At 45.9% G+C, this 24307-nt stretch overlaps 1 protein-coding gene across 3 annotated transcripts in view; it reads right to left on the bottom strand.

Annotated features, from left to right (window-relative positions):
• Window positions 1–3110: 3110 nt before the first annotated feature.
• ACAD10 (acyl-CoA dehydrogenase family member 10) overlaps window positions 3111–24307 on the bottom strand; it is a 36245-nt gene continuing 15048 nt past the window's right edge. The window contains exons 5-14 of one of the 3 annotated variants that reach the window (XM_059408429.1): window positions 22771–22929; window positions 21505–21664; window positions 19947–20088; window positions 18171–18242; window positions 15788–15969; window positions 10489–10639; window positions 9375–9526; window positions 7831–8004; window positions 3935–3991; window positions 3623–3708 (exon numbers count right to left, since the gene is read on the bottom strand). In XM_059408429.1, coding sequence (XP_059264412.1) covers window positions 3957–3991; window positions 7831–8004; window positions 9375–9526; window positions 10489–10639; window positions 15788–15969; window positions 18171–18242; window positions 19947–20088; window positions 21505–21664; window positions 22771–22929 — 1227 coding nt within the window. In that variant the 3' untranslated portion in view covers window positions 3623–3708; window positions 3935–3956. Of the gene's footprint in view, window positions 3709–3934; window positions 3992–7830; window positions 8005–9374; window positions 9527–10488; window positions 10640–15787; window positions 15970–18170; window positions 18243–19946; window positions 20089–21504; window positions 21665–22770; window positions 22930–24307 lie in introns of all 3 variants that reach the window. The other 2 variants (XM_059408428.1, XM_059408430.1) reach the window with 2 other exon arrangements.

The raw sequence follows: 24307 nt of genomic DNA, 5'->3' as shown, positions 1-24307 counted from the left end.
CTGGGGAATGAGTGAGTGTGCCAGTGTTTCTTCTCAAAAATGCTGTTCAGGGGCGCCTGGGTGGCTCAGTGGGTTAAGCCGCTGCCTTCGGCTCAGGTCATGATCTCCGGGTCCTGGGATCGAGTCCCGCATCGGGCTCTCTGCTCAGCAGGGAGCCTGCTTCCCTATCTCTCTCTCTCTCTCTGCCTGCCTCTCCATCTACTTGTGATTTCTCTCTGTCAAATAAATAAATAAAATCTTTAAAAAAAAAAAAAAAATGCTGTTCAGTCTCCCAATTCCAGAGAGTCTGGCTGGCCTCACTTGGCTCATGTGCCCATTTCTTGGCCAGGGAGGGCTGGGCTGTCACCCTGAGAATGTGGCCACTGTGTCCAAAGGGGAAAAGGAGTGCCCCCAGATGAAACTAGGTGCTGCCATTGAGAAAGGGAACTGACCACTAGGCAGCCGAAACCCAAGCAGGGTCTAGAACGCTCACCGGACTGGGCTGCTGTAAGGGTACATGAGATGACACAGGGAATATAAAGTGTCCGGCCCAGAAGCCACAGGCTGCACTAAATGTTAGTGAAATATAATTGCCATCACTTCTTCTCATGGGGAGGGGACCAGCTGGCCTGACTTTTGCATTGATACTGGGCCTGTTCTGATGATGTACTTCCAAAATCAGTACATGCACTGGTCTCACTGTTGGTATTGAACTCATTAGCTCAGAGTGCAAGGAGCAAAAGGGAAGATTAACTGGAACAAATAGAGGAGGCTGGAGGCATATAGTAAGAAGCAAGGGAGTTCTAAATAGGCAGAATAAGGAAATGGATCTAACCATGTCCTTGTTATGTCTGGGGGACCCACAGAATTTGAACCTAGGAGCTCTGGACAGGAATCCAGACGCTAGTATTCCTAGCTGTGTCCCTGGACTAATCTGTTTCCTACCTTTAAATCAAGGTTAACAATGTGTACCTCACAGGATTTGTGAAATGCACAAAGGGCCAAAAGCATCCTCCTATTTTGGGGAATAAAGACACTTGGGAGGAATGCCATGAGCTACACTTTCACCTCTTTACCCACAAATCTTACCATCATGTTCCCATGCAGGTATAACTGGAAGTGGAATGATCCCTAATCTAGGTTTTGCCTCCGCATTCCTTTTAGAGTCCGGATGTGTTTGATGAATGTTTTCTTTCCAATATTTCCATGCCCTTGACAGGCTTACATCACATGCACGAGGATGAAGTGTGTTGGTGGGAAGCAGTGGAGGGAAGAGCAGTTCATGCATTAATGATGGGGGCATAAGTTAGTGAGCAGCTTCTTGATCAAAACTCGGTAATATTTGGGTGCCTGGCTGGCTCAGTGCGTGGAGCATTGTGACCCTTGATCTCGGGGTTGTGAGTTTGAGCCCCATGTTGAATTTAGGGATTACTTAAAATTTTTTAAATCTTTAAAACAACTTGGCAGTGTTTCTTAAAACACTAAATGGTCTCATTCTTGGACCAGTGTTGTTTTTTTTTTTTTAAAGATTTTATTTATTTATTTGACAGACAGAGATCACAAGTAGGCAGAGAGGCAGGCGGGGGGGGGGGGCGGGGGGCAGCAGGCTCCCTGCTGAGCAAAGAGCCCGACGCGGGGCTCGATCCCAGAACCCTGGGATCATGGCCGGAGCTGAAGGCAGAGACTTTAGCCCACGGAGCCACCCAGGTGCCCCTGGACCAGTATTTTCACTTCAAAGAATTTATCCTGTTGAAGAAACAGTAAATATACATAGAAGTGTGTAAGAGCATTCCATGCACCTTGCTTGCAAAAGAGCCAAACCACCTTCTTCTTCTTCTCCTCTTTTTTTTTTTTAAGTAGGCTCCATACCCAGCATGGTGCCCAACTCAGGGCTTGAACTCATGACCCTGGGATCAAGACCTGGGCTGAGATCATGGGTGAGACACTTAACCGAAGGAGCCACTCAGCCACCCCAAATCACCTTCTTATCCTGGAGGACTCCCTCACTATATAAAGTTTAATGGGATCAAGACAGAGTCTCCCACTGCAGAAGGTGACGGGGGCCAGACATGCTTTCCTTCTCCCTGCTTCAGGGCAATGAAGGCATGGCCTTGGGGCCTACTCCCCGGATTCCCTGCCCTCTGAAAATCCCCATCTCAAACTCCAGAGTCCTGAGGATGCTTAACGAAGAGACCTCCCCGCCGGCAGCTCTTGTGACAACCTTGGCACGCTCTGTGGCCTGCCTTCCCTTGACTTCTAAAGCTGGGTCTCAGCTTCCCTGTCCATGTCAGCAGCTAGCTAGTGTCCTTTGCTGCTTAAGTGATCCAGAAATGACCCAGCCTGCCAAATGAGACCCTCACCGCGTCCCTCAGCCAAGGGGAGGGTAGACGAATTACGTACACCCGGACTGCGAACACCTTGGACGGTCCACCTCCAGGCGCTGATGTGTCATTAAATTAAATAAGCAAATGGGACATTTGAGTGTATACAACAATCCCATACAACACAGGAATATGTTAGTTTGTGATAGAGAAAAGCAGCTGGGAGCCTTATACACCAAACTGTTGACAGTGATTATCTCAGACAGCAGAGAGTTTTAGAGAAGTATTTCTATGTCATGAACTCTTTTTTACTCTTCATATTTGAGCTTTGGTTATTTCGGTTTGTAACCAGAAAAAAAGTGATAATGCCATTTTCTTAAAAGCTAGATGATGGTTGGGGCACCTGGATGGCTCAGCGGGTTAAAGCCTCTGCCTTAGGCTCAGGTCATGAGTCTAGAGTCCTGGGATCGAGCCCCGCATCGGGCTCTCTGCTTAGCAGGGAGCCTGTTCCTCCCCCTCCCCTGCCTGCCTCTCTGCCTACTTGTTATCTGTCTGTCAAATAAATAAATAAAATCTTAAAAAAAAAAAAAAAGTAGATGATGGCTGCATCATGGGCAAAATGTGTGCTCCTGAAGACTTCAAATAACTTAAAAACAAGCACAAGCTAAGACTCCTCCCGACAGAGAACAGCAGGAAATTTCCATCATCAGCTAAAGGGGTATCCTTGTCTGTCAACAGTTTGCAGCAGACTCCAGCGCTCTGGCTTTGATGTTATGGGTTCTTCAAAGAAAGACTTAAATAAACTCTTAATGAACTCTTAATGAACGCATTTTATTTCACACGGCTTCACATTTATATCATACAAATATGCATAAAATAAGGAGCCCAGGAAGTGAGAGCTGAGTCATCTTGAGCTGGCTCTCCCCGATGACGATGCAAAGCCAAGATGAATTCACCTCGGCCCTCCTCTCTCTTCCCTGCTTCCAAGGGGAATAGACGTGTCCGGTCAGTGAGCTGAGGTCCTGCCCTGTTGACATCTTACTGGCTCACAACACGCTGCTCTCCGTCCAGCAGTGCTGGTGGTGGGGAGGCCGTGGCTCTGACTCCGCAGGGTGCCGTGATCACTGAGGCAGGTCCCTGAGAGGTGCGGAAAGACCCTCTGGACAGAGAACCAGAGCATCCTTTGAGGCCTGAGCTGGGGAGGAGTCTGTGAGCTGCTCGAGCGGGTGGGGGGGTTGCTCAACAGAGGCCATGACCGGCCCGAGTGCGGCAGGACCTCAGTAGTGGTTTTGTGGTGGCATCTCTTTGAAAACCCGGAACCCTTCCTTGACTGCAAAATCCCAGGCCAGGTTAGACACATACTCAGTCAGCTTTTCATTTTGTTCGGCGGCTGCCAAGCCTGCTTGCCCTAAGCAGAAGCAAAGAAAAACAGTGATTACTCCCAAACGACCCTCCATAATAATGCTGTTAGCATCTCCTAGCATTTGCTGAGCATCTGCCACGTTCCAGACACGGTGCTAAGTGCTCTGCGTGTATGATTATAGCTCACTGAATTCCCAAAGCAACTGGTGATTTTATTCCCCACTTTATGGACAAGGATCTGGGTCTCAGAGAGAAGGCGTGCCCACGCTTACGTCAGTGGGTGGGAGCCAGGAGTCAGGCTCGGCGGGACTGCTCCCTGCTCCTCTGATCTAAAGAAAATAAATGAAATCAGGAAGATCCCCAATATTTCTGCTGTTGCCGCTGAGCTTAGATTTTCTGTCATCCCCACCCTCACTGCCCTGGGTTTTCCTGAAGTAAATCTATGAATACTTCATTGATGTCTAATAACAAAGACTTAAAAACACAGAATACCATCATCACGCTTAAAAAAGTTAGCTGTGCCTCCTTGATGTCATCAACTGTCCAGACGGTCCAGTGAGAATTCAAATTTCACTGACTATCCTGTTAATTTTTTATAGAGATCTAAAGATTCAAATGTTATAATGGCTGAGTGTCTTTTAAATCCCCTCCCCGCCCCTTAAGAGATTTTATTTATTTATTTTACAGAGAGAGAGAGCGTGAGGGTGTGCCAGAAAGGAGGGAAGGAGGAGCAGAGGGGCAGGGACAGGGAGCGAGAGAATCTGAGGCAGACGCCTCACTGAGCGTGGAGCCCGGTGTGGTACTTGGTACTCGATCTTATGACCCTGAGATCAACCTGAGCTGAAACCAAGAGTTGGTGCTCAACCGACTGAGCCACCCTGACATTCATTTGTTGAGGAATTTGCGAAGTGTCCAGAATCTGGTGAACGGCTGTGCCCGGCGGGTCCCGTTTAACTTGCTCCTCGGAACCCTCTGTTTCCTGCGAGTTGGCAATTAGCCAACTATTAGTCGGATCCAGGTCTGACTTTCTGGGAGAAGCACCAGCCAGTACACAATGTCTGGCCGTCTCTCTCTTCCTGATGTTAGCCCCGTTGATGCTTATTTTCCAGATCCATTCATGTATTAGGGGTAGAAAATTGGTGATCTGTTAATTCTGCCATTCTGTCTGGGATGCTTTCCTAGAGAGAAACTTCCCCTCCTCAGTTACTTGGTTAGCCTGACCTAGAACTTGTACACGACAGGCAGGATAAATCCTTGATTTTCCCCCCTTTCTTTATCCATTTTTAGAATCACGGATTGCTTCCCTGGTGTCCTCCAAAGCCATCAATGAGATTTTGACTCTGTTTTAGCGTTGCTCTCTACTCTTGGATATAAATACACTTGATGAGTTCCCATCCATTTCAGCTTTGTCCTTGCTGGCGCTCAATGTCACCTGTCGTTAGCCAGTGGGGGCCTATTCAGGCTGACTCCTGAGTGCTGTAGAGATGACCCCAGTTGTCCTCAATAGCTCCCTAGCTTATTGGTACAACAGGTGCTCCAGGCTCACTTGTAGACATCCTGCCCTCAACCTGAACACAACCACTTTTCTAAGAAGTCCCAGTTCTTTCTGGTGGGAATGGAATTTAGAGATTATGACATAGGGAAAACTGGGAGTACATAGTGCTACTGGGACTTTTCTAGAACTTTCTGGGACTTTCTAGGACTTTCTGGCAGGGTCTATGTGCTTTCTTTCTGCCTGTCTTCTGTTCCACAGAGGAAGCAAACTATAATCTGCCTAGAATTCTAGCTTCTTAACTAATTTAGGAGAGAGATGATTTCATTTGCTATCCTGTGAGATTTAGAATTAAAACAAATAAGATTGTGCTACATACTCTCATATACATGTGAACATTCTATAGGTGATATGTTCATGTATATATACATATCCGGTTCAACCGTCAACACTTAACTTTTCTTCCGAGGAGCTCAGATGCACAAGATATAATGCATAACTAACTCCCAGCTAGTTCAATAAAGCATTTCCCCATGTATGTAGACGCACCATGTAAGAAAACACAATCTTTTTTTCTCCTTCAGAAGTCATCTTACTGGACAATTTGGCAACATCTACAAAATTTTAAAATGCACATACTTTTAGGAATTCCAATTCTGGGGATTTATCCTTTAGGTATATTCACAAATGTCTGAAAAAGGATGTTCACCATCCATCATTTGTGATTGCAAAAATGTGCAAACCATCCAAGAATACGTTAAATGAATCACACTACATCCATACAATGGAATGTTCTAGAGAAATCCGAAAGAATGATGTATATCTGAACATACTCATGTGGAAAGGTCCCTCTCAATATTGTTGTTGTTGTTTTTTTAAGATTTTATTCATTTGAAACAGACAGAGATCACAAGTAGGCAGAGAGGCAGGCAGAGAGACAGAGAGAGGAGGAAGCAGGCTCCCCGCCAAGCAGAGAGCCCGATGTAGGGCTCGATCCCAGGACCCTGGGATCATGACCTGAGCTGAAGGCAGAGGTTTTAACCCACTGAGCCACCCAGGTGCCCCCCTCTCAATATTGTTAAGTGCAAAAAACAAGCAGGGAATATATCTTACATTGTTGTGAAGTATATCTATGATAATCATATATATCCTATACATATACACATCATATCTTATATATGTACATACACAAATATTTCATAGGAACTGTTAAGCATAAAAATTTTTTTAAATTTTTTTTTAAGATTTTTAAAATTTATTTATTTGACAGAGAGATAGAGTACAAGCAGGCAGAGAAGCAGGCAGAGAGAGGAGGGGAAGCAGGCTCCCTGATGAGCAGAGAGCCTGATGTGGGGCTCGATCCCAGGATTCTGGGATCATGACCTGAGCCGAAGGCAGAGGCTTTAACCCACTGAGCCACCCAGGTACCCCAGCATAAAAAAATTTTTAAAATCAAGGTACTAAAAATGCATGTAGGCTAGTCACATTTTTATAAAACTTAGAGGAGGGAAGCCTGGGTGGCTCAGTTGGTTAACCATTAGCCTTCGGCTCAGGTCATGATCCCAGGATCCTGAGATTGAGCCCCACATCAGGTTCCTTGCTCTGTGGGGAGTCTGTTTCTCCCTCTCCCTCTGCCACTCTCCCTGCTTGTGTACTCACTCTCTGTGTCAAATAAACAAATAAATAAATAAATAAAATCTTTTAAAAACTTAGAAGACAGAGACACAAAAATAATTGGGGTCGGGCGTGGGTCTGGGTGGCTCAGATGGTTGGGCATCTGCCTTCAGGTGGGTCCTGATTTCCAGGTCCTGGGATTGAGCCCCGCCTCGGGCTCTGGGCTCAGCAGGGAGTCTGCTTCTTCCTCTCCTCCTGCCTCTCCCCCTGCTGCTGCTTGCTCACACTCTCTCTCACTCTGTCTCAAGTAAATAAATAAAATCTTTAAAAAAATTGGGGGGCCCATTTATCTTTGAGAAATGATACTGAGAAGAAAGGAAAATAATTTTATATTCTTTTTTTTTTTTTAAAGATTTTATTTATTTATTTGACAGAGAGAGAGAGATCACAAGTAGGCAGAGAGGCAGGCAGAGAAAGAGAGATGGAAGCAAAATGCGGGGCTTGATTCCAGTTCCCTGAGATCATAACCTGAGCCGAAGGCAGAAGCCCAACCTACTGAGCAACCCAGGCACCCTAATTTTGTATTCTTTATGATTTAATTCTTGCCATGTAGGTTTTTACTTTATTTTTTGTATGTTAATAATTTTTAAAAGTTTGGGGCACATGGGTGGTTCAGTTGGTTGAGCGTCCGACTCGTGATTTAGGTTCAGGTCATGATCTCAGGTGACGAGATTGAGCCCCCAGTCGGGCTCTGTGCTCAGTGGGGAATATGCTTGAGATTCTCTCTCTGCCTCTGCCCCTCCCTCCATGTGCACATGGTTGCTCTCACTCTCTCTCATAAATAATTAACTCTTAAAAAATAATTTTCAAAAGTTTAAATATTTTAAAGAATATACACATGCCATTAATGACAGATGGAGGAATTAACCGAATCTTATAGAATTCTGGCAAATTGGTCCTTCTGAAGCCTCTGTGGCCACAGTGGTGGCAGTGGTGGGGGGGGGGGGCCTTCCTCCGGGGAGAAGCTGCGTGGCTGTCACTCAGACCCTAAGGCAGCATTACCTGGGAGCGAGCGCTTGTGGACTCCTTGCAGGATTATGGCCATTCGGAAAAAAGACAAAGCCATGTAGAAGTTCCAGTTCTCAGGGGGAGGGATCTCCGAGTGACGGCAGTACATTCTGAGATACTCCTCTGCCGTAGGGATTCCCAGCTGAGTGAGATCACAGTCACGCAAACCTGGGGCGACAGACAGAGCCATCTCTGTGCGGGCAGTCAGTGACCGCCCACTCCCCTGTGGCTGCAGGGATCTCAATTATGAAAATCACTTTCTCCCTTGGCAATGAGCTTCATAGCTAGTTCACAGCCTCAGCTCTGTATTTCAGCAGCTCTTCTGCCCTCACGATGCTGGGATCCCAGCACGAAGCTATTCACAAATCGGCCCTCAAAAGTTTCAGACTAAATTGGCAGTAAAGGTGGGGTGCCTGGGTGGCTCAGTCGGTTAAGCATCTGACTCTTGATCTCAGCTCAAGTCTTGATCTCAGGGCTGCGAGTTCAAGACCCACACTGGGCTACATGAGTGGGGGTGGAGCCTACTTTAAAAAAAAAAAAAAAGGTCCTGCCAAATTATGAAAAAAAAATTAACAACAAATAATGTTTTTTACTGACTTGCTTCATTTGTAATCTTTGCATGGCTTAGAAGCATGTAGCACATTTTGTTCCTAGGATTTTGTCCAGGAGTATACTTTATAATATAGGCAAGGTTATTCCTACAAAGATGTTCACTGCTTTTTGGTGAGGGCTCGGGGGAGGTAATAGAAAGAAATCAGAAATAAATTAAATATCTAAATAGGAATCAAACATCTTGATTAAGTTAATTCTATTCAATAAAATCCTATTCCATGATGCTGTAGAAGAAATACTTAATGGCATGAAAACATGTCCAAAACATGTTATTAAGTAAAAAAAAAAGCCAGGCCATAAAGTCGTTGAATCACATTTTCATTTAAACAAACGTATGGGGGCACCTGGGTGGCTCAGTGGGTTAAAGCCTCTGCCTTCAGCTCAGATCATGATCCCAGGGTCCTGGGATCGAGCCCCGCCCACATCGGGCTGTCCACTCCGCAGAGAGCCTGCTTCCTCCTCTCTCTCTCTCTCTCTCTCTCTCTGCCTACTTCTGATCTCTGTCTGTCAAATAAATAAAATCTTTAAAAAATAAAAAAATAAACAAACGTATGTATGCATGCAGAAAGATGAAAATGTTGACAATGGTCAGGTCTGGGCCTATCCACGACTTTAACTTTTTCTTTCGTTGTCTGTTGGCTGCAACGTTTTAAAATAAATTTGTATTTTTAATTTAGAAAATTAAATAGAAATTAGTTGTGTAAAAACACAAGAGGGGTCTATGCACATACCCTTCTCACTTAAAATACACCCTATACCCATCTCCCCCTGCGGACAGAAATGCATTCCAAGTGCACTTTCCACCCAAACCACCAGCACCTCAATTTCCCTCACCCAGGCCATCAGCCATCACCGCTACTTTTGTGCCTCAGGTGCTTTGAGAATGGAGCTGCCTCTTCCCTCCTCCCGCCAACCCCAGTTCCTACCTCGCAGCAGGGAGCCGGGAAAACTGGACGGCAGGTAGTGAGCGAGGCAGCTGAAGGCCACGTCCGCAAGGGGGTCGCCTAAGGTAGAGAGCTCCCAGTCAAGGACAGCAAGCACCTCGGCCTTCTCTGGGTGGAACAGCAGGTTGTCCAGCCTGAAGAAGGAATGTGGAGAGACAGCTCTAAGGAAACTGAGCACTGGGGTGTGTTCTGTGCCGAGGGTCTTCTATTTGGCCCTCCCGACTCGCTCAGCCCCTCGGTGCCCCTGTCCGCGAGCTCCCCTGCCCTCTGGCTCAGGTGGACCTAGCCAGTGAGGACACCAGCAGGAGACAGGACGGGGGGCAGGTGGCTGAGGGGCTCTGTATCCCTCTCCCAGAGCCCAGTTTGGGTCAGGTAACCCTCTCCACATGGCGATCCTCTCTGGGTTCTGGTAATTCCTCCTTCCCTGTGAAGGGTTCAAACAGGTCTGGAGTTCTTGGACACGCCTTCCACAAAAGGAAGAATCTAATTCTTTGCCGCTTGAAGCCTTTGGCTTCTAACAAATAGAACCGGCAAGTGAGACTACGCGAATGCAGAGCCTCAGAAAAGGGGATCAGCTTCCAAGTAGCCCGGCCTCTCTTGGAACACACACCTTTGCAGCCCCGAGCACCCCCAGGGTTGAAGGAGCAACCATGCGGGGACCACAAGCAGACAAGAGAGGCCCAGGGAGCCCAGCTGTTCAGTCTTCTCTGCCCCAGTGCCAGGCATGTGAGCGGCCCCCAGCCTGACCGCCACCCCAGCTGAAACAGACTTCGGATTCGTGAGCCAAACTACGGCTGTCTGTCTGCAGCCATGTGGTTTGGGAGATCTGTATGTAGTCGTAGTAACTGAAGCACGCGTGTGCACTTTCAAACCTGGGGGCAGTTAGGACAGCCCACCATCATTACCATTTATCTGGCCCCAAATGTCACCGGGTCAAGGTGGAGAAACCCCACCTTAGAAGGCCACCGACAGGGAGATCTTTTGTAAAGGGAATCACCCTCCACTGCACATCAGGCTCAGGCCAGCTGCTTCATTTCCCCTTCAAGTGTCCCGCCCACCATTTGTCACATCTAGACACTGGCTGCTCCTCACAGACCTGAAGTTCCCATGCACCACTGTCGTCTTCTGTTGCTTGGGAAGATGGCGGGGTAGCCACTGGATGAGCCTCTCCATCGCCTGGATGGTGCCGGGTTCTGAGGCTCGATACTGCTTAATCCAGGTTTGCATCTGCTGTGGAATATAGTCCTCTGAGGGAAAGAGAATTCGAACATGGTAGGCCACTCTAACATCCTATCCTGCAAAGGTTCCAGAAAGTAACCAAAACACTGAAAGCGCTGGTAGTGCTCTCCTGATGACCGAGGCATTTCTCACAGGATGCTCCTGCCACCGTGGCTGGATCAGTGGGACGCAGGTGTTGCTCCCAGCCACAAGGCCTGTGAGCCTGATCCCTGGCCTCTCAGACATCCTACCAGCTTCCTAACAGCCTTCAAGAAATCCCTTTTTGGCTAAACAACAGTGGTTGGCTAAGCGCAGGGACTGGGGCCCGACTCCCTGGGCGTGATTCCCAGCTCTGCCATTCTCTGTCTTTGTGATCTCAGACACATCACTTGACCTCTCTGTACCTCAGTTTCTCTTCATCAGAGAGATGCTCCTTAGAGTTGCTGGGAGGATGAAGTATATAAAGCCCCTGGAAATGTTTCTGGCATGAAGTAAGTTCTACATGAGGATTTGCTATCATTACTCAGCTGTTTGCTAAGAAACCCAAGAGATTCTACCATTGAGGAACTTGTGAGTTCTGTCTGGGACTGGACACTGGAAGGAATTCTGCAGTCAACTCGGCTCACAGTCAAGGTCTTCAATGGATGTAACTGCACCATCCTTCCTTGGTGGTTCTGTATGAATGTACGGACACTTCCATAGGACTATTTTTGTGAAGGCTAACCAAATTCCTTCCTAACGGGCCAAATACTGAGCTGCACAGAAGGCCACTCAATTTGTCCTGATTTATTGTCAACTGACAATTATTAATTGTCCCTATTAATATAATTAATAAAAGTGTCAGGACCCTGGCTCTAAGCCAAGCCCTCATTTATCAGCTGAGAGAAAAATGGTCCGCAGAGGCTGACGGGTTTGAAGACAAGGAAAGAAAGATCAGGTTCTTTCTGTGGAGTCCACTGCACAGCTGGACCATCTAGACACTTGCCCTTTGCAAGATCTTGCTGGACCATGGGAAGTGGAGATCAAAGTCCATAGGAATTTAATCCAAAACAAATCAAGCCTTTAGAATTATATAATTTACAGAAGACAGAAGTAAATAAAACCATAAGGAAATAATCACGATAAATATATAACACACTGACTTGGTCTGTTAAAAATTTCATTGAAAAAAAGAGATGGGAGGGACTGTTCTAGATTCTTTGATCAGATCCCAATTGAGGCGGGGGGAACTCATTTATAAAAGATTTAAGGGGAGGGGCGCCTGGATGGCTCAGTCGGTTAAGAATCCACCTCTTAATTATGGCTCAGGTCATGATCTCAGGATCCTGCAATCAAGCCCCACATCTGGCTCCACGCTCAGTGCAGACTCTGCTTGAGATTCTCTCTCTCTGTCTGCCCCCACCTTCTCTCTCTCTAAAATAAAGAAATCATTTTTAAAAAGATATAAGGGGGTAATTGATGAAATGTATCTGAATATGGAGTGGGTTTTAAATATTCAGGGAAAGTTATAAATTTTCTTTAATGTGAGAGTAGTACTGGGGATGGTCCTTATTTTTAGGAAATGCATACTGAAGTATTTAGGAGTCAAGTGCTAGGGTCTCTACAGCTTTGTTAAATATATATAATTATATACAGAGAGAGACAGAAACAGAAGGAGAGGGAGAGAGAAAGAGAGGCGAATATGGCAAAAGTTAACCCCTGTTAAAATTAGTAGTGGGAATATGTCGTTATATAATGTACATAGTACAATAGTACATATGTACTATTCACATTTCTGTAAATTTGTAAATTATAATCATAAGTTAAATACAAAGACCATAGGAACTGAGTTAGGCGCCTGGGTGGCTCAGGTGATTAAGTGTCTGACTCTTGGTTTTGACTCAGGTCATGATCTCAGGGCTGTGGGATCGAGCCTTGCCTCAAGATCCATGCTCAGGAGAGTCTGCTTAAGGATTCTCTCTCTCTGCAACGCCCCCCCCAACTCACACACAACTATGCACACTCTCTCTCTGTTTCTGTCTAAATAAATCTTTAAAAAAGAAACACACACACAGGACCTGAGCCTTTGTGAAAGGAACCTTTCAGGAAAATCTCCTATACTGGGACGCCTGGGTGGCTCGGTCGGTTGAGCATTCGACTTTTGATTTAGGCCCAAGTCATGATCTCAGGGTTGTGAGATCAAGCCTCATGCTGGACTGCTTAGTGCAGAGTCTGCTTATCCCTCTCCCTCTGATTCTCCCTCTGCTCTCTCTCCCTCTCTCTCTTTCTCAAATAAATAAATAAAATCTTTTTTTTTTTTTTAAAAGGAAAATCTCCTATACGGTTTTGGGAGCTCCCACCCCAAACACACCAACCAACGCTGCACACATTCTCTTCTCCTGGGAAACAGATGCAGCTGCCCCTGTCTCTGGCTCTGTTGGCCACTGGCCGCTATCAACCCTGCCAAGGCACTGAAACATTTTTCCTCAAGCAGACTGCCCCTCTGGGATAAGAAAAGAGGATTATGTGCTCTTTGTAGGTCACTGGTGATGGAAAGGTTCTTTGTGGTAACTGGACTGTATCTAAAGGATCTTTGTCAAAAGTGCCACCTTTTTTTTTTTTTTTAAGATTTTATTTATTTATTTGTCAGAGATAGAGAGCATGAGCAAGCGGTGGCGGGGTGGGGGGTAATGCAGGCTCCCCACTGAACAAGGAGCCCGATTCGGAACTCGGTCCCTGGAGCCCAGGATCATGACCTGAGCCGAAGGCAGCGGCTTAACGGACTGAGCCACCCAGGAATCCCATCAAAAGTTCCTCTTAATTAGAAATCATGTTTGTGTGCAATCTCCCTCTCTCTTATTATTTTAACAAACGTAAATGTGTGTGCTCTTGAATAGATAATACATACATGGCTTGGAATAAAGTGACAGAAGGGCACATGGTACTCTTTCTCGCACCCTCTGCCAGCCACTCCGCTCTTTTTCCCAAAGGCAACCCACGTGATGAGTTTCATGGAGATAATCACTTGCGCAAGCAACTATTTAAATATATTTGAATATGTAAATTTATTCAAATATGCCACCCTGTGCACAAATGGTGGTGTCTATTTATAGCCGATGCCCTGCCCAGCAGCTGGATTCCTGACATCACCAGAGAAATTGCAGGTTTCTTGAAAAGGGAGAGCTGATGCGTCCGAAGCATGATGAAGCCGCTTTATGCTATTAAGCTCAAAACACAGCTCGTGGCCCAGGATGCCGGCCCTTGGCTCATGTGAAATCACATCAGATTTCTGCTCTGCCTCTTTGTGCTAAGAGGTCAGTGAAAAGAGCATCAAAACAGTCTCCTTTAAAAGTAAAAGGCAAAGGATCCACTCAGCACAGAAGCTGCTGTCTGTCCAGGGCAGGACGTCACACTGCCCATCACTGCACCTGCCTGAGGCTTTACCTTCATTCAAAGCACAGGGACAGCTACCACCTGTGAGGGAGGGAGTGCAGGACATTTTGTTTGTTTGTTCTTTAACCCAACTTTTACTACCTTACTATAGAGAAAACTCTAACAAAGTAAGGAGACTTGTCCAAGGTCCCTGACAAATTAGCATCCAGCTTCTGCTCCAATGCTCTTTCCATCTTGAAACATGGATCAATATAGACAACATGTGTTGTCTTTGCCTACTGGCCATTTTACTGGGGATGACGGCTGCCAGATCAAATATAGGATACCCAGTTAAATGTGAATTTCATATAAACAACAAATACATTTTTATTTCCAAATGAGGTGGAGGGGAACTCACACTGAGTTGGTATCCCTAGTCAACAGGTTAGAATATGGGGGAGATGGGGGCACCTGGGTGGCTCAGTGGGTTAAGCCTCTGCCTTCGGCTCAGGTCGTGATCAGTCCTGGGATCGAGCGCCGCATTGGGCTCTCTGCTCCGCGGGGAGCCTGCTTCCCCCACCCCTGCTTATTTGTGATCTCTCTCTCTCTCTCAAATAAATAAATAAAATCTTAAAAAAAAAAAAGAATATGGGGTGAATGGATCTGGCTGTCCTTGGAAGGGATGGGGAGTACCCCCCTCAATTTGGGCTGGGAAGTCAGCAAGCTTTCTCTTTTGTAGAAAAGTGTTTCAAACTGATCACTTGTTGGGACTCAGCTCATGTGCCTGTGGAGAGGTGGAACTTTAGGTGACTTGGCAGAAAGGGCAGGAGGTTGATGTATGCGGGAGATGTACATGGGAGACTACAGCTTCTGATGTGGTCCTATCGAAAACACATTTTGGCTAAAAGCAGAGAATGAAAATACAGCTTAGCTGGAAGGTTCTTTTTGACTAGAGCCAAGCATACATATTGATCAAGAGTCAGATACTCTTGAATTTTCCAGGGAAGAAAAAGTGAAATTCTTTGGCTCGTGCTAAAGTTGGTGCATGGAGACAGTGGTGATGGTGGTTTTAAAATTATGTGTGTTTGTCAAATATATAGAATGTTACACTTCAATACACCTGACTTCAAAAAAGAAAAAAAAAAAAAGGAAGGAAGAAAACTGACAATAACAGTGAGGACGAGGAACAACTGGAACTCTCAGACAGTAAAAGACAAGCAGAAACACACTCTACCAAGAAAATGCCTTGGCATAATGGTATTTTAAAAGTCTAACCGTGTTGAAAAGAGTATTTAGGGGAAAGAGTATAAAACAGTAGGAAGTATCTTTTTTAAAAAAGACTTTATTTTTATTTATTTATTTGACAGAGAGAGAGAGAGAGAGAACAAGTGGGCAGAGGGGAAGGGAGAAGCAGGCTCCCCGAGGAGCAGAGACCCCGATGCAGGACTCGATCCCAGGACCCTGAGATCATGACCTGAGCCGAAGGCAGAGGCTTAACCCACTGAGCCACCCAGGTGCCCCAGAAGAAAGTATCTTAAGTACTCTTGGCCAGTACCAGAAAAAATAAAGATTGAAATGGTCCAGCAAGATCAAAGTTGCACGGGAGAGAGATTCTATAGGCCAGGAAGGGACATAATGAGGCTAACGTATTAGGTAAATGACACCTCCATTAAAATGAAACTGGATGTCCACGGAGGGGGCGAAGAAGCCCCCCTCACAGTTAGCAAACACCAGATGTGTGAACACCCTGACATCTTGCAAATCCTGAGGGTAAGGGCACCAATGAGGAACCCGTCAGCACAAAAGACAAATGGCGGCCTGCTCACCGTGTTTCCCGTAGTCTTCTAGGCCGGCAGCCTTGAGGTCCACACTGTGAATTTTGCACAAGACTCTGTTCATGGCAGTGTATATGGCCCGCCTCTGGCTGGGGTCCAAGCCTGGCAGAGAGGGGTCTCTGTAGATGAGGCCTGGGCAGTACTCCATCAGATAGAAGGGCATGCCGATGACCCTGGGAGGGACACAGGTGGGGAGTTTCAGCCCAGCTTCAGGCTGTTAGGGCATTGCTCTTTTTCTTTTTTTTTTAAGATTTTATTTATTTATTTGATAGATCACAAGTAGGCAGAGAGGCAAGCAGAGAGAGAAGGAAGCAGGCTCCCCGCTGAGCAGAGAGCCCGATGCGGGGCTCGATACCAGGACCCTGAGACCATGACCTGAGCCGAAGGCAGAGGCTTAACCCACGGAGCCACCCAGGCGCCCCTCTTTTTTTTTTTTTTAAAGACTCTTTATTTTAGAAAGTGCGTGTGCATGAGAGAGAAGGGGGAGGGGCAGAGGGAGAGAAAGAACCCTCAAGCAGGCTCCCCACTGAATGTGGAGCCCAATGTGGGGCTCGATCCCACGCCCCTGAGATCATGACCTGAGCTGACAAAAGCCAGCCGCTTAATGGACTGAGCCATCCAGGCGTGCAGCACTGCTCTTTCTGTTTGCGCTAAGTGCTGGGGAACGAGTTCAGACCCAGAGTGCTGGACACTTCCTTTCCTTCGTACATAAGCACAGAGGGTTGGAAGTACCCCATCCCCAAACCACCACACATACAGCCCCGTCTATACGTTTTTGCCAGCATGTCTCTCTTGTGTTTGGTCTACTCATGCAAGCGACAGGAATGAAGTGTGATAATGGAGGAAAGCGCCATGTTGAGGCGGGTACTTTGGAGCCACACAGAACCAGGTCTGAATCCTGCCTCTGCCTTTTCCTAGCCGTGTGATTGTGAGAGATTTACTGACCCCCTCTGGGCTTTGTTGTTTTAATCTGGAAAACTTCAAAGGGTTGTTATAAGAATTAGGGGAGCAAATATACAAGGATTGCCTGGTTCCAATGAGGCTTCAATAACTATTCCATCTCATTGATGTTATTTCTGTCATTCTCTGCTGGTGTGAGTGGCACATACACTCCCCTGTGGTATTAAGGTGATACACCAAACTCTCATTAAACCATTTTTTAGTCATTATTAGAAATCAGTTTATAATTCTAAAAAGTTGTTTTGAAAAGGCTACCATTAAAACTGTTTATCCTGGGGCACCTGGGTGGCTCAATGGGTTAAGGCCTCTGTCTTCAGCTCAGGTCATGATCCTGGGGGTCCTGGGATCCAGCCCCGCATTGGGCTCTCTGCTCAGCGGGGAGCCTGCTTCTCCCTCTCTCTCTTCCTGCCTCTCTGCCTACCTGTGATCTCTGTCTGTCAAATAAATAAATAAAATCTTAAAAAAAAACAAACTGTTTATCCTGTCTTAACCATGGGCTAGATATTAAATTTATTATTAAATTATTGTTAATTATCATAAGTATAATAACACTGCTGTGGTTATGAAAGAAAATGTCTTTATTTTTAGGCGGTTTACGCTGTATGCAAAGCACTTCAAAAAATTCAGCCAATTGGGGCACCTGGGTGGCTCCATGGGTTAAGCCTCTGCCTTCAGCTCAGGTCATGGTCTCAGGGTCCTGGGATCGAGCCTCACATCAGGCTCCCTGCTCAGCGAGGAGCCTGCCTGCCCCCAACTGCCTCTCTGCCTACTTGTGATCTCTGTCAAATAAATAAACAAAATCTTTTTTTAAAAGATTCAGCCAAAAATAACTGATATAAAGTGAGAGAGAAAAGTTAATTATTTATAAAATGTGTAAAGTTATAAAATTATTAGATTGTATAATTATTGCTATTAAAGTTATTCACATAAAATACATCTATATACATATATCTATAAATATAAAAAGCAAATATGGCAAAATGTTAACAATGTTTTAATCTAGATGAAGGACTCTTTATACTATTTTTTTTCTTCTTTCAACTTTTCTGTATGTTTCAAAATTTTCTTAGATAAAAAGTTGGGACAAAAAGAGATAGATTCAAAAACCTTATTACAAAGCAGTTTAGAAGGACCATAATAAAAAAATTAGTAAAAATAAGCAATATGAAAGTAGATGGATATAAATTTTTAAATGATAAAGAATGTTTTCTACCAATTTTCACAAAAGCAGGCATTTCTTTCAGGACAACTTAAGGACCTGTGAACCTCCAGGGGAGGTTGCTATAAAGTCTCTTTTCTCTCCCACCCCAAATGTATTTGTCTTCACTCTAACAAACTGGTATTTGAGTTACTATATGGGCTTTTCTCTTCTGTAGTTTGAATATGTAATAAAAGAAATAAATCAGAACATTACCCTGAATCTTCACAGCGGTCAAGAACTTTGGGAACAGGCACTCCAGCATTGGCAAGTGCTTTCATTATCCTGCTGGAACAAAGAGAAATGAGTAGCAGTGCTGGCTCAATTGAGATTTTCTTGAAACTATTTTTCTGAATTAAAATCAGTACATCCAGAAATTAAAGCAGAATTCTAAAAAATATTCAATTGACCCCAAGATAGTCAAGAAGAACAAAAAACATGGGAAAAACAAGAAACAAATAGCAAAATTATGGAACTAAGTCAAACATCGATATTTACATTACATTTATTAGACTAAACATTTGAGACAGAGATTGTATTACTGCCTAGAAAGGAAAGACTTAACGATATGCTGTCCACAGGAGACATTCTTTTCTTTTTTTTTTCCTTCTTTCCTTTTTTTAAGATTTCATTTATTTGACAGAGAGAGAGAGAGCACAAGCAGGAGGAGTGGCAGGCAGAGGGAGAGGGAGAAGCAGGCTCCCCACAGAGCAGGGGACGCCCCATATGGGACTCAATCCCAGGACTCTGGGACCATGACCTGAGCCAAAGGCAATGGCCAAACCAACTGAGCCACCCAAGCGTCCCATTCTTTTTTTTTTTTTTTTCTTTTTTAAGATTTTATTTTTTTAATTTGAGAAAGCGTGCCTAAGAGAGAACAGGGAAAGGGGCAGAGGGAGAGAGAGAGAGAGAGAGAATCCCAAGCAGACTCCATACTGAACGTGGAGCCTGACTTGAAGCTCAATCTCATGACCCTGAGATCATGACCTGAGCTGAAATCAAGAGTCAGATGCTTAACTGACCGAGTCACTCTAGGCACCCCCAAGGAGGAAATTTTTAAATGTTTTAAACAGAAAAATAATTACTCGGTCTTATCACCAGTATTTGGCATTTTTAAGTGTTTTAAATAGAAAAATAATTACTTGGTCTTGTCACTAGTATTTGGCATTTTTAAGTGTTTTAAATAGAAAAATAATTACTCGGTCTTGTCACTAGTATTTGGCATTTTTAAGTGTTTTAAATAGAAAAATAATTACTCGTTCTTGTCACCAGTATTTGGCTCCTGCTTTTGCCTGCCTGGTGTCCTTTCCCTGCTTCATGTTCTGATATTAATATCTAGGGTTTCCTTTGGGAAACAGCTCTCTGTAGCTACTGTCAGTCCACAGAGTTTGGATGGGACTGACCCAGTGCTTGTTTCCAGGGATGGGCACAAGAGCCAGATTCGGCGAACCTGAACAATGCAGCCTCCTGACCCCAGATGATGGTTCACCATCTCCAGGAACTGAAAAGTCCCAAGGACAGAGAGTAAACAGTACGAACAAGAAGGGGCCAAGAGACATCACATTTCCTTTCCTACTCTGCAGCTCTCCTTCTGCAGAGCATCGAGGGCTGAAAGGGAGAAGGGAGCAGAACAGGAGAAAGGCTTCAGGAGAATAAGCCCCCAACCAACGGATCCCATCCAGAATTTTCTAGTTTGGAACTAGGTTTTTCAACCTACTATGTTTAATATTTCCGATTTCAGGAACACTCTTTTTCACCCAGAGGTTCCCCCCCCCCCCCACCAAAAGTCTGGTTTTCTAGAGGTGTAGGTCTAGAAAAGCAAAAACACACTTCGGGATAAAATTAGGTGACATGTTCTTATTGGAAATAATTTTGGAAATTCACACTTGCACATGAAATGTGTCAGGGCTTTCTGATGGGGCGCTGGCTTGTTAGTTCGGGGCTGAGCTGCGGAGGCTGGGGGGTGAGGACACCCCGGCTCTGAGAAGTTACCTGAACTCCCTCTCTACTGCATGGGTGGATGGAACGAGTGTCCCCAGGGGTTTCCTTTTCAGAACCAGCTGGTGGTTACCGAGCCTGACATAGTAGGTTGGACTGGACTGCCCATGATCAAACCGAAGGAGTTCCAATGGACCTGCAAGTTTGAAAACCAAGAAAATGAAAGCGGTTCTGGAGGACAGAGCTGGGCATTCCTGCTTTCTAATGAATACCACATTTGGGGTGTGCAGAACATTCTGATTTGGGCTACACCTCCTCCTTGGGCACCAGAAATGACTGAGGGCCAGGGGTACCTGCCCCCCTGCCCCAGCTCAGGTCCACTACCATGTGGCAAAGGCCACTCCGTTCCTACCACCGTCCTTCTCACTTTGTACAGGTGTCCGATTTTGTCCCTCTGGCCCACTCCCGTTCTGCGAAGAAAAGCTTTTTTGATTCTGTTTATCAGCCACCAGCACAATCGTGACAGCCAATCAGGCGAAATGGGATGCTTTAAGCCTGAGGATGAGCCATGCCCTTGTGTGTCCCTCAGCCCATACCCGGCCAAACCATGCCTGATACTGCCATGACGGCTGAAAGCAGCTTCTGCAGAGGCCAACAGCTGAGCCAAAGTGCTTTCACGGGACGCGCTCTCCCACCCCAGTGGGCTGAACTCTGGGGCTCCCTCCCAGGAACATCCTGATGAACCCTCAGCTTCATCGTAAGACCGAACTCCGGACATAGACTCGTCTCACATGATCAGAAGAGGAGGCAATGGGAGTTTGCCTGAGTTCGTGGGTCTGCTCCGAAAGGGCCCCTTAGTAGTACAAGAGACCCTAAGCACAATCCAATTCCTGGAGAACAGAACTGTGAAGCACAACACAAAATGTCTTTTTCAAGGACTGAATGTATGGAAGCAAGGCTTTATTACCATGTGGGAATGTCTTCCTTCCCTGGGTGGCTCAGCCTTCAGCTCGGGTCATGATCGCAGGGTTCTGGGATCGACCCCTGCATCAGGCTCCCTGCTCTGTGGGAAGCCGGCTTCTCCCTCTCCCACTCTCCCTGCTTGTGTTCCCCCCTTGCTGTGTCTCTCTCCATAAAATAAATAAAATCTTAAAAAAAAAAAAAAAAGCCCCCTGGGGCACCGCGCTCCCCCCCCCCCCCCCCCCCCCCCCCCCAGCCCAGACTGAAATTCAAAGAATAAAAGAAGGACCTTGTCCCATTGTCAACTCAGGGAACTTCTTAAGTCACCTTCACAAAACAGGCTGTTGCCTCAGAACAATTAGACACACTCCAGTGCTCCTGGGCACATACCACTGGCTCCAGGTCCCAGGGGACCCCCGTAAACCTCCCCCCAAACATACACACACTCAGGTGGAAGAGGGGGCACATGACCTTTTGAGGTTAATGCTTTTTCCCAAGCAAGACTGAAAACTGCTTTCGGATCCACTGAGCCCAATAGCTGTTTACCTCATCACACCGCCTGTCTCCAGCATATTCCACAGGGATTTCAAAGGGAGAGCCAGACTGAAAGCTGAGCCTTAACAGAGTCAGCAAAATACAAACACGGAAATACCTGTGCTCTGGGTCCCCAGTAGGTCTTTGAGGTACTTCTCCAAGGACTCTCGTGGAATTTCCACTGTTTCTCTCACAGGGCCAGTGTTTGGAATAACCATTCTCATCGTAAAGCCTAAAAGGGTTTCTAATTCCTTTATGGCAGTTTCTGGGTCATTAACCTGGTTTCAAAGAGAATACTGAACATGTATCACCAGTCAATCCTCACCTGGCCTCCTGCCTGTTCTCCAAAAGGGTAGTTTTGTGGGTTTTTTTTTTAAAGATTTTATTTATTTGAGATAGAGACAATGTGAGTGAGAGAGAGAGAGCATGAGCAGGGGGGGGAAGGGGCAGAGGAAGAGGGAGAAGCAGATTTCCTCCTGAACAGGGAGGCTGATGTGGAGCTTGACCCCAGGACCCTGGGCATCCTAGGACACGAACACAGGTGCTTAGCGGACTAAGGCAACCAGGTGCCCTAAAAGGGTAGTTCTTTAGAGGGAAATAGCCAAGAAGTCAGGTCTTTGGGCAAGGGCCTTGAAGGCCAGGATAGTCAGCTAACGAGGAAGCTGTAGAATGAGCTTCCTCTTCCCATTTAATTCCTAACCACATTAATCATTCTTCTCCACTGGAAAGAGTGCCAGTGAAGAGTCCGTGATGCTCCCTCACACCAGGAGGCCAGCATACAGCAGCATCCAGCACCCAGAACCCAGACGTCACAAGCCAGTCAGAGACCTCCTCTTGTGGCTTCTCACCCTTCACAGCCATCACCTGGGCGGTCCGTGTGCCCTAACCCAGAACAGCATTACTAGGATAGCCTAACTGCCATCCCAAATGTCCTAAGCCTGCCAGCCACGTCCTTGTGTAATTCCTTTTTTTCCCCCTAAGATTTTCTTATTTTTTTGAGAGAGAGAGAGAGAGCATGCAAGGGGAGAGGGTCAGAGGGAGAAGTGGACTCCCCACTGAGCAGGGAGCCCAATACGTGGCTCGATCCTGGGACTCCGGGTTTATGACCTGAGCTGAAGGCAGTCACTTAACCAAATGAGCCACTCGGGTGCCCTTCCTTGTATAATTCTTTCCTCAAACTGACTTTCTGGTAAGTGTTTGTTCTCCCTCCCTTTGGAAATGTGAGTGGCTCGTCACATAGATTTCCTAATTAATAAGAAAAATAAGACTACAGCAGCATGGGGGGAAACCACTAAACACAACTATGATTGTGAACAGTCTGCACAGATATGCTGAGGCTAGTGCCTGTTGCACAGCCGGGGTTCCAAAAAATGGTGACCGTTACCTGAATGGTGCGAATGCCAAGGCTGGCAGCAGCTTTTAGATTTGGTCCAAGATCGTCAAGAAAAATGGACTCCGACGGCTGCAGGCCGAGCCGCTCCAAGCACAGCTTGTAGATCCTGGGGTCTGGCTTACAGATCCCTTCTAGGCAGGATTCCACGACCTGAGCAAGGGACAGGAGTGAGAGGTGAGTGTCTCTAAAAGGCGGTGCTCCCACATGCGTCCTGCTATAGTTTTTGAAGAGAAATAATACAAGGACAGTTGAGATTTGTTGTAACAAGTAACTTAGGAGTTTTATGATGTAAAATGATGTTGCTTTTTAAAGTTGGACATGGAAATCCTGGATTGCTACCTGGGAGCAAGCTTGGAAAACCAGAGTTCTGCTTCAGACACAGTGACCTTTGGCAAACAGTGAGGCCATGATGGGCCTCTGTGTCCTCATCAGTAACACGGGGATGTGAACAGCTATCTTACCTACAGTAGCAATCGTTGAGAACTTTATTTTTTTTTTATTATATTTTTTAAAGATTTCATTTGTTTATTTGACAGGGAGAGAGAGAGAGAGTACAAGCAGGGGGAGCAGCAGGGAAAGGGAAAAACAGGCTCCCCGCTGAGCAGAGAGTCAGACATGGAGCTCGATCCCAGGCCCCTGGGATCATGACCTGAGCCCGAAGGCAGAGGTTTTAACCCATTGAGCCACCCAGGCGCCCCTGATATGTGGGTTTTTACAATAAAAAACAATGTAAAAGCTTTTTAAAGATTTTTTTTTTTTTTAATTTATCAGAGAGAGAGAGGGGGAGAGAGCAAGCACAGGCAGACAGAATGGCAGGCAGAGGCAGAGGGAGAAGCAGGCTCCCCGCCGAGCAAGGAGCCCGATGTGGGACTCGATCCCAGGACGCTGGGATCATGACCCGAGCCGAAGGCAGCTGCCTAACCAACTGAGCCACCCAGGCGTCCCAAAAGCTTTTTAAATTAAAAAAAAAAAAAATAGATGAAAAAAAATTCTTAAAGCCAAGACAGATTCCTACAATACTGAAGAGTTCAGTCTCTAATGCTGTTAGACATTTCAGGATTGCTTACACTATCTTTATTCCAAGAAATATGTGTGTGTGTGTGTGTGTGTGCGTGTGCCCATGGACGTGTGTGTGTGTGTGTGTGTGTGTATGTATGTATTTAGAGCCTTAGAGAACAAAAATCTAAATCGTTGCCCTTGAGGAAATATTTTTAAAACTCCAGGTCTCTTGCTGATCTAAAATATGAAAACCCACCAGAAAAGCTGCTGGAAAGCACATGCCAGAAAGCCTGTGAAGTCTAAATAAACAAGTCCATTTTTTTTTCAAGAAGCTCAATAGGTCTTTTATTTTATTTTATTTTTTTTTAAAGATTTTTTATTTATTTATTTGACAGAGAGAAATCACAAGTAGTCGGAGAGGCAGGCAGAGAGAGAGAGAGAAGCAGGCTCCCTGCTGAGCAGAGAGCCCGATGTGGGACTCGATCCCAGGACCCTGAGATCATGACCTGCCTTCGGCTCAGGTCATGAT

The sequence above is a fragment of the Mustela nigripes genome, chromosome 8 (assembly GCF_022355385.1).
Source record: "Mustela nigripes isolate SB6536 chromosome 8, MUSNIG.SB6536, whole genome shotgun sequence".
NCBI lineage: Eukaryota > Metazoa > Chordata > Mammalia > Carnivora > Mustelidae > Mustela > Mustela nigripes.
Note: the sequence above shows the minus strand (reverse complement) of the source record. Positions and strands in the feature narration are given on the sequence as shown.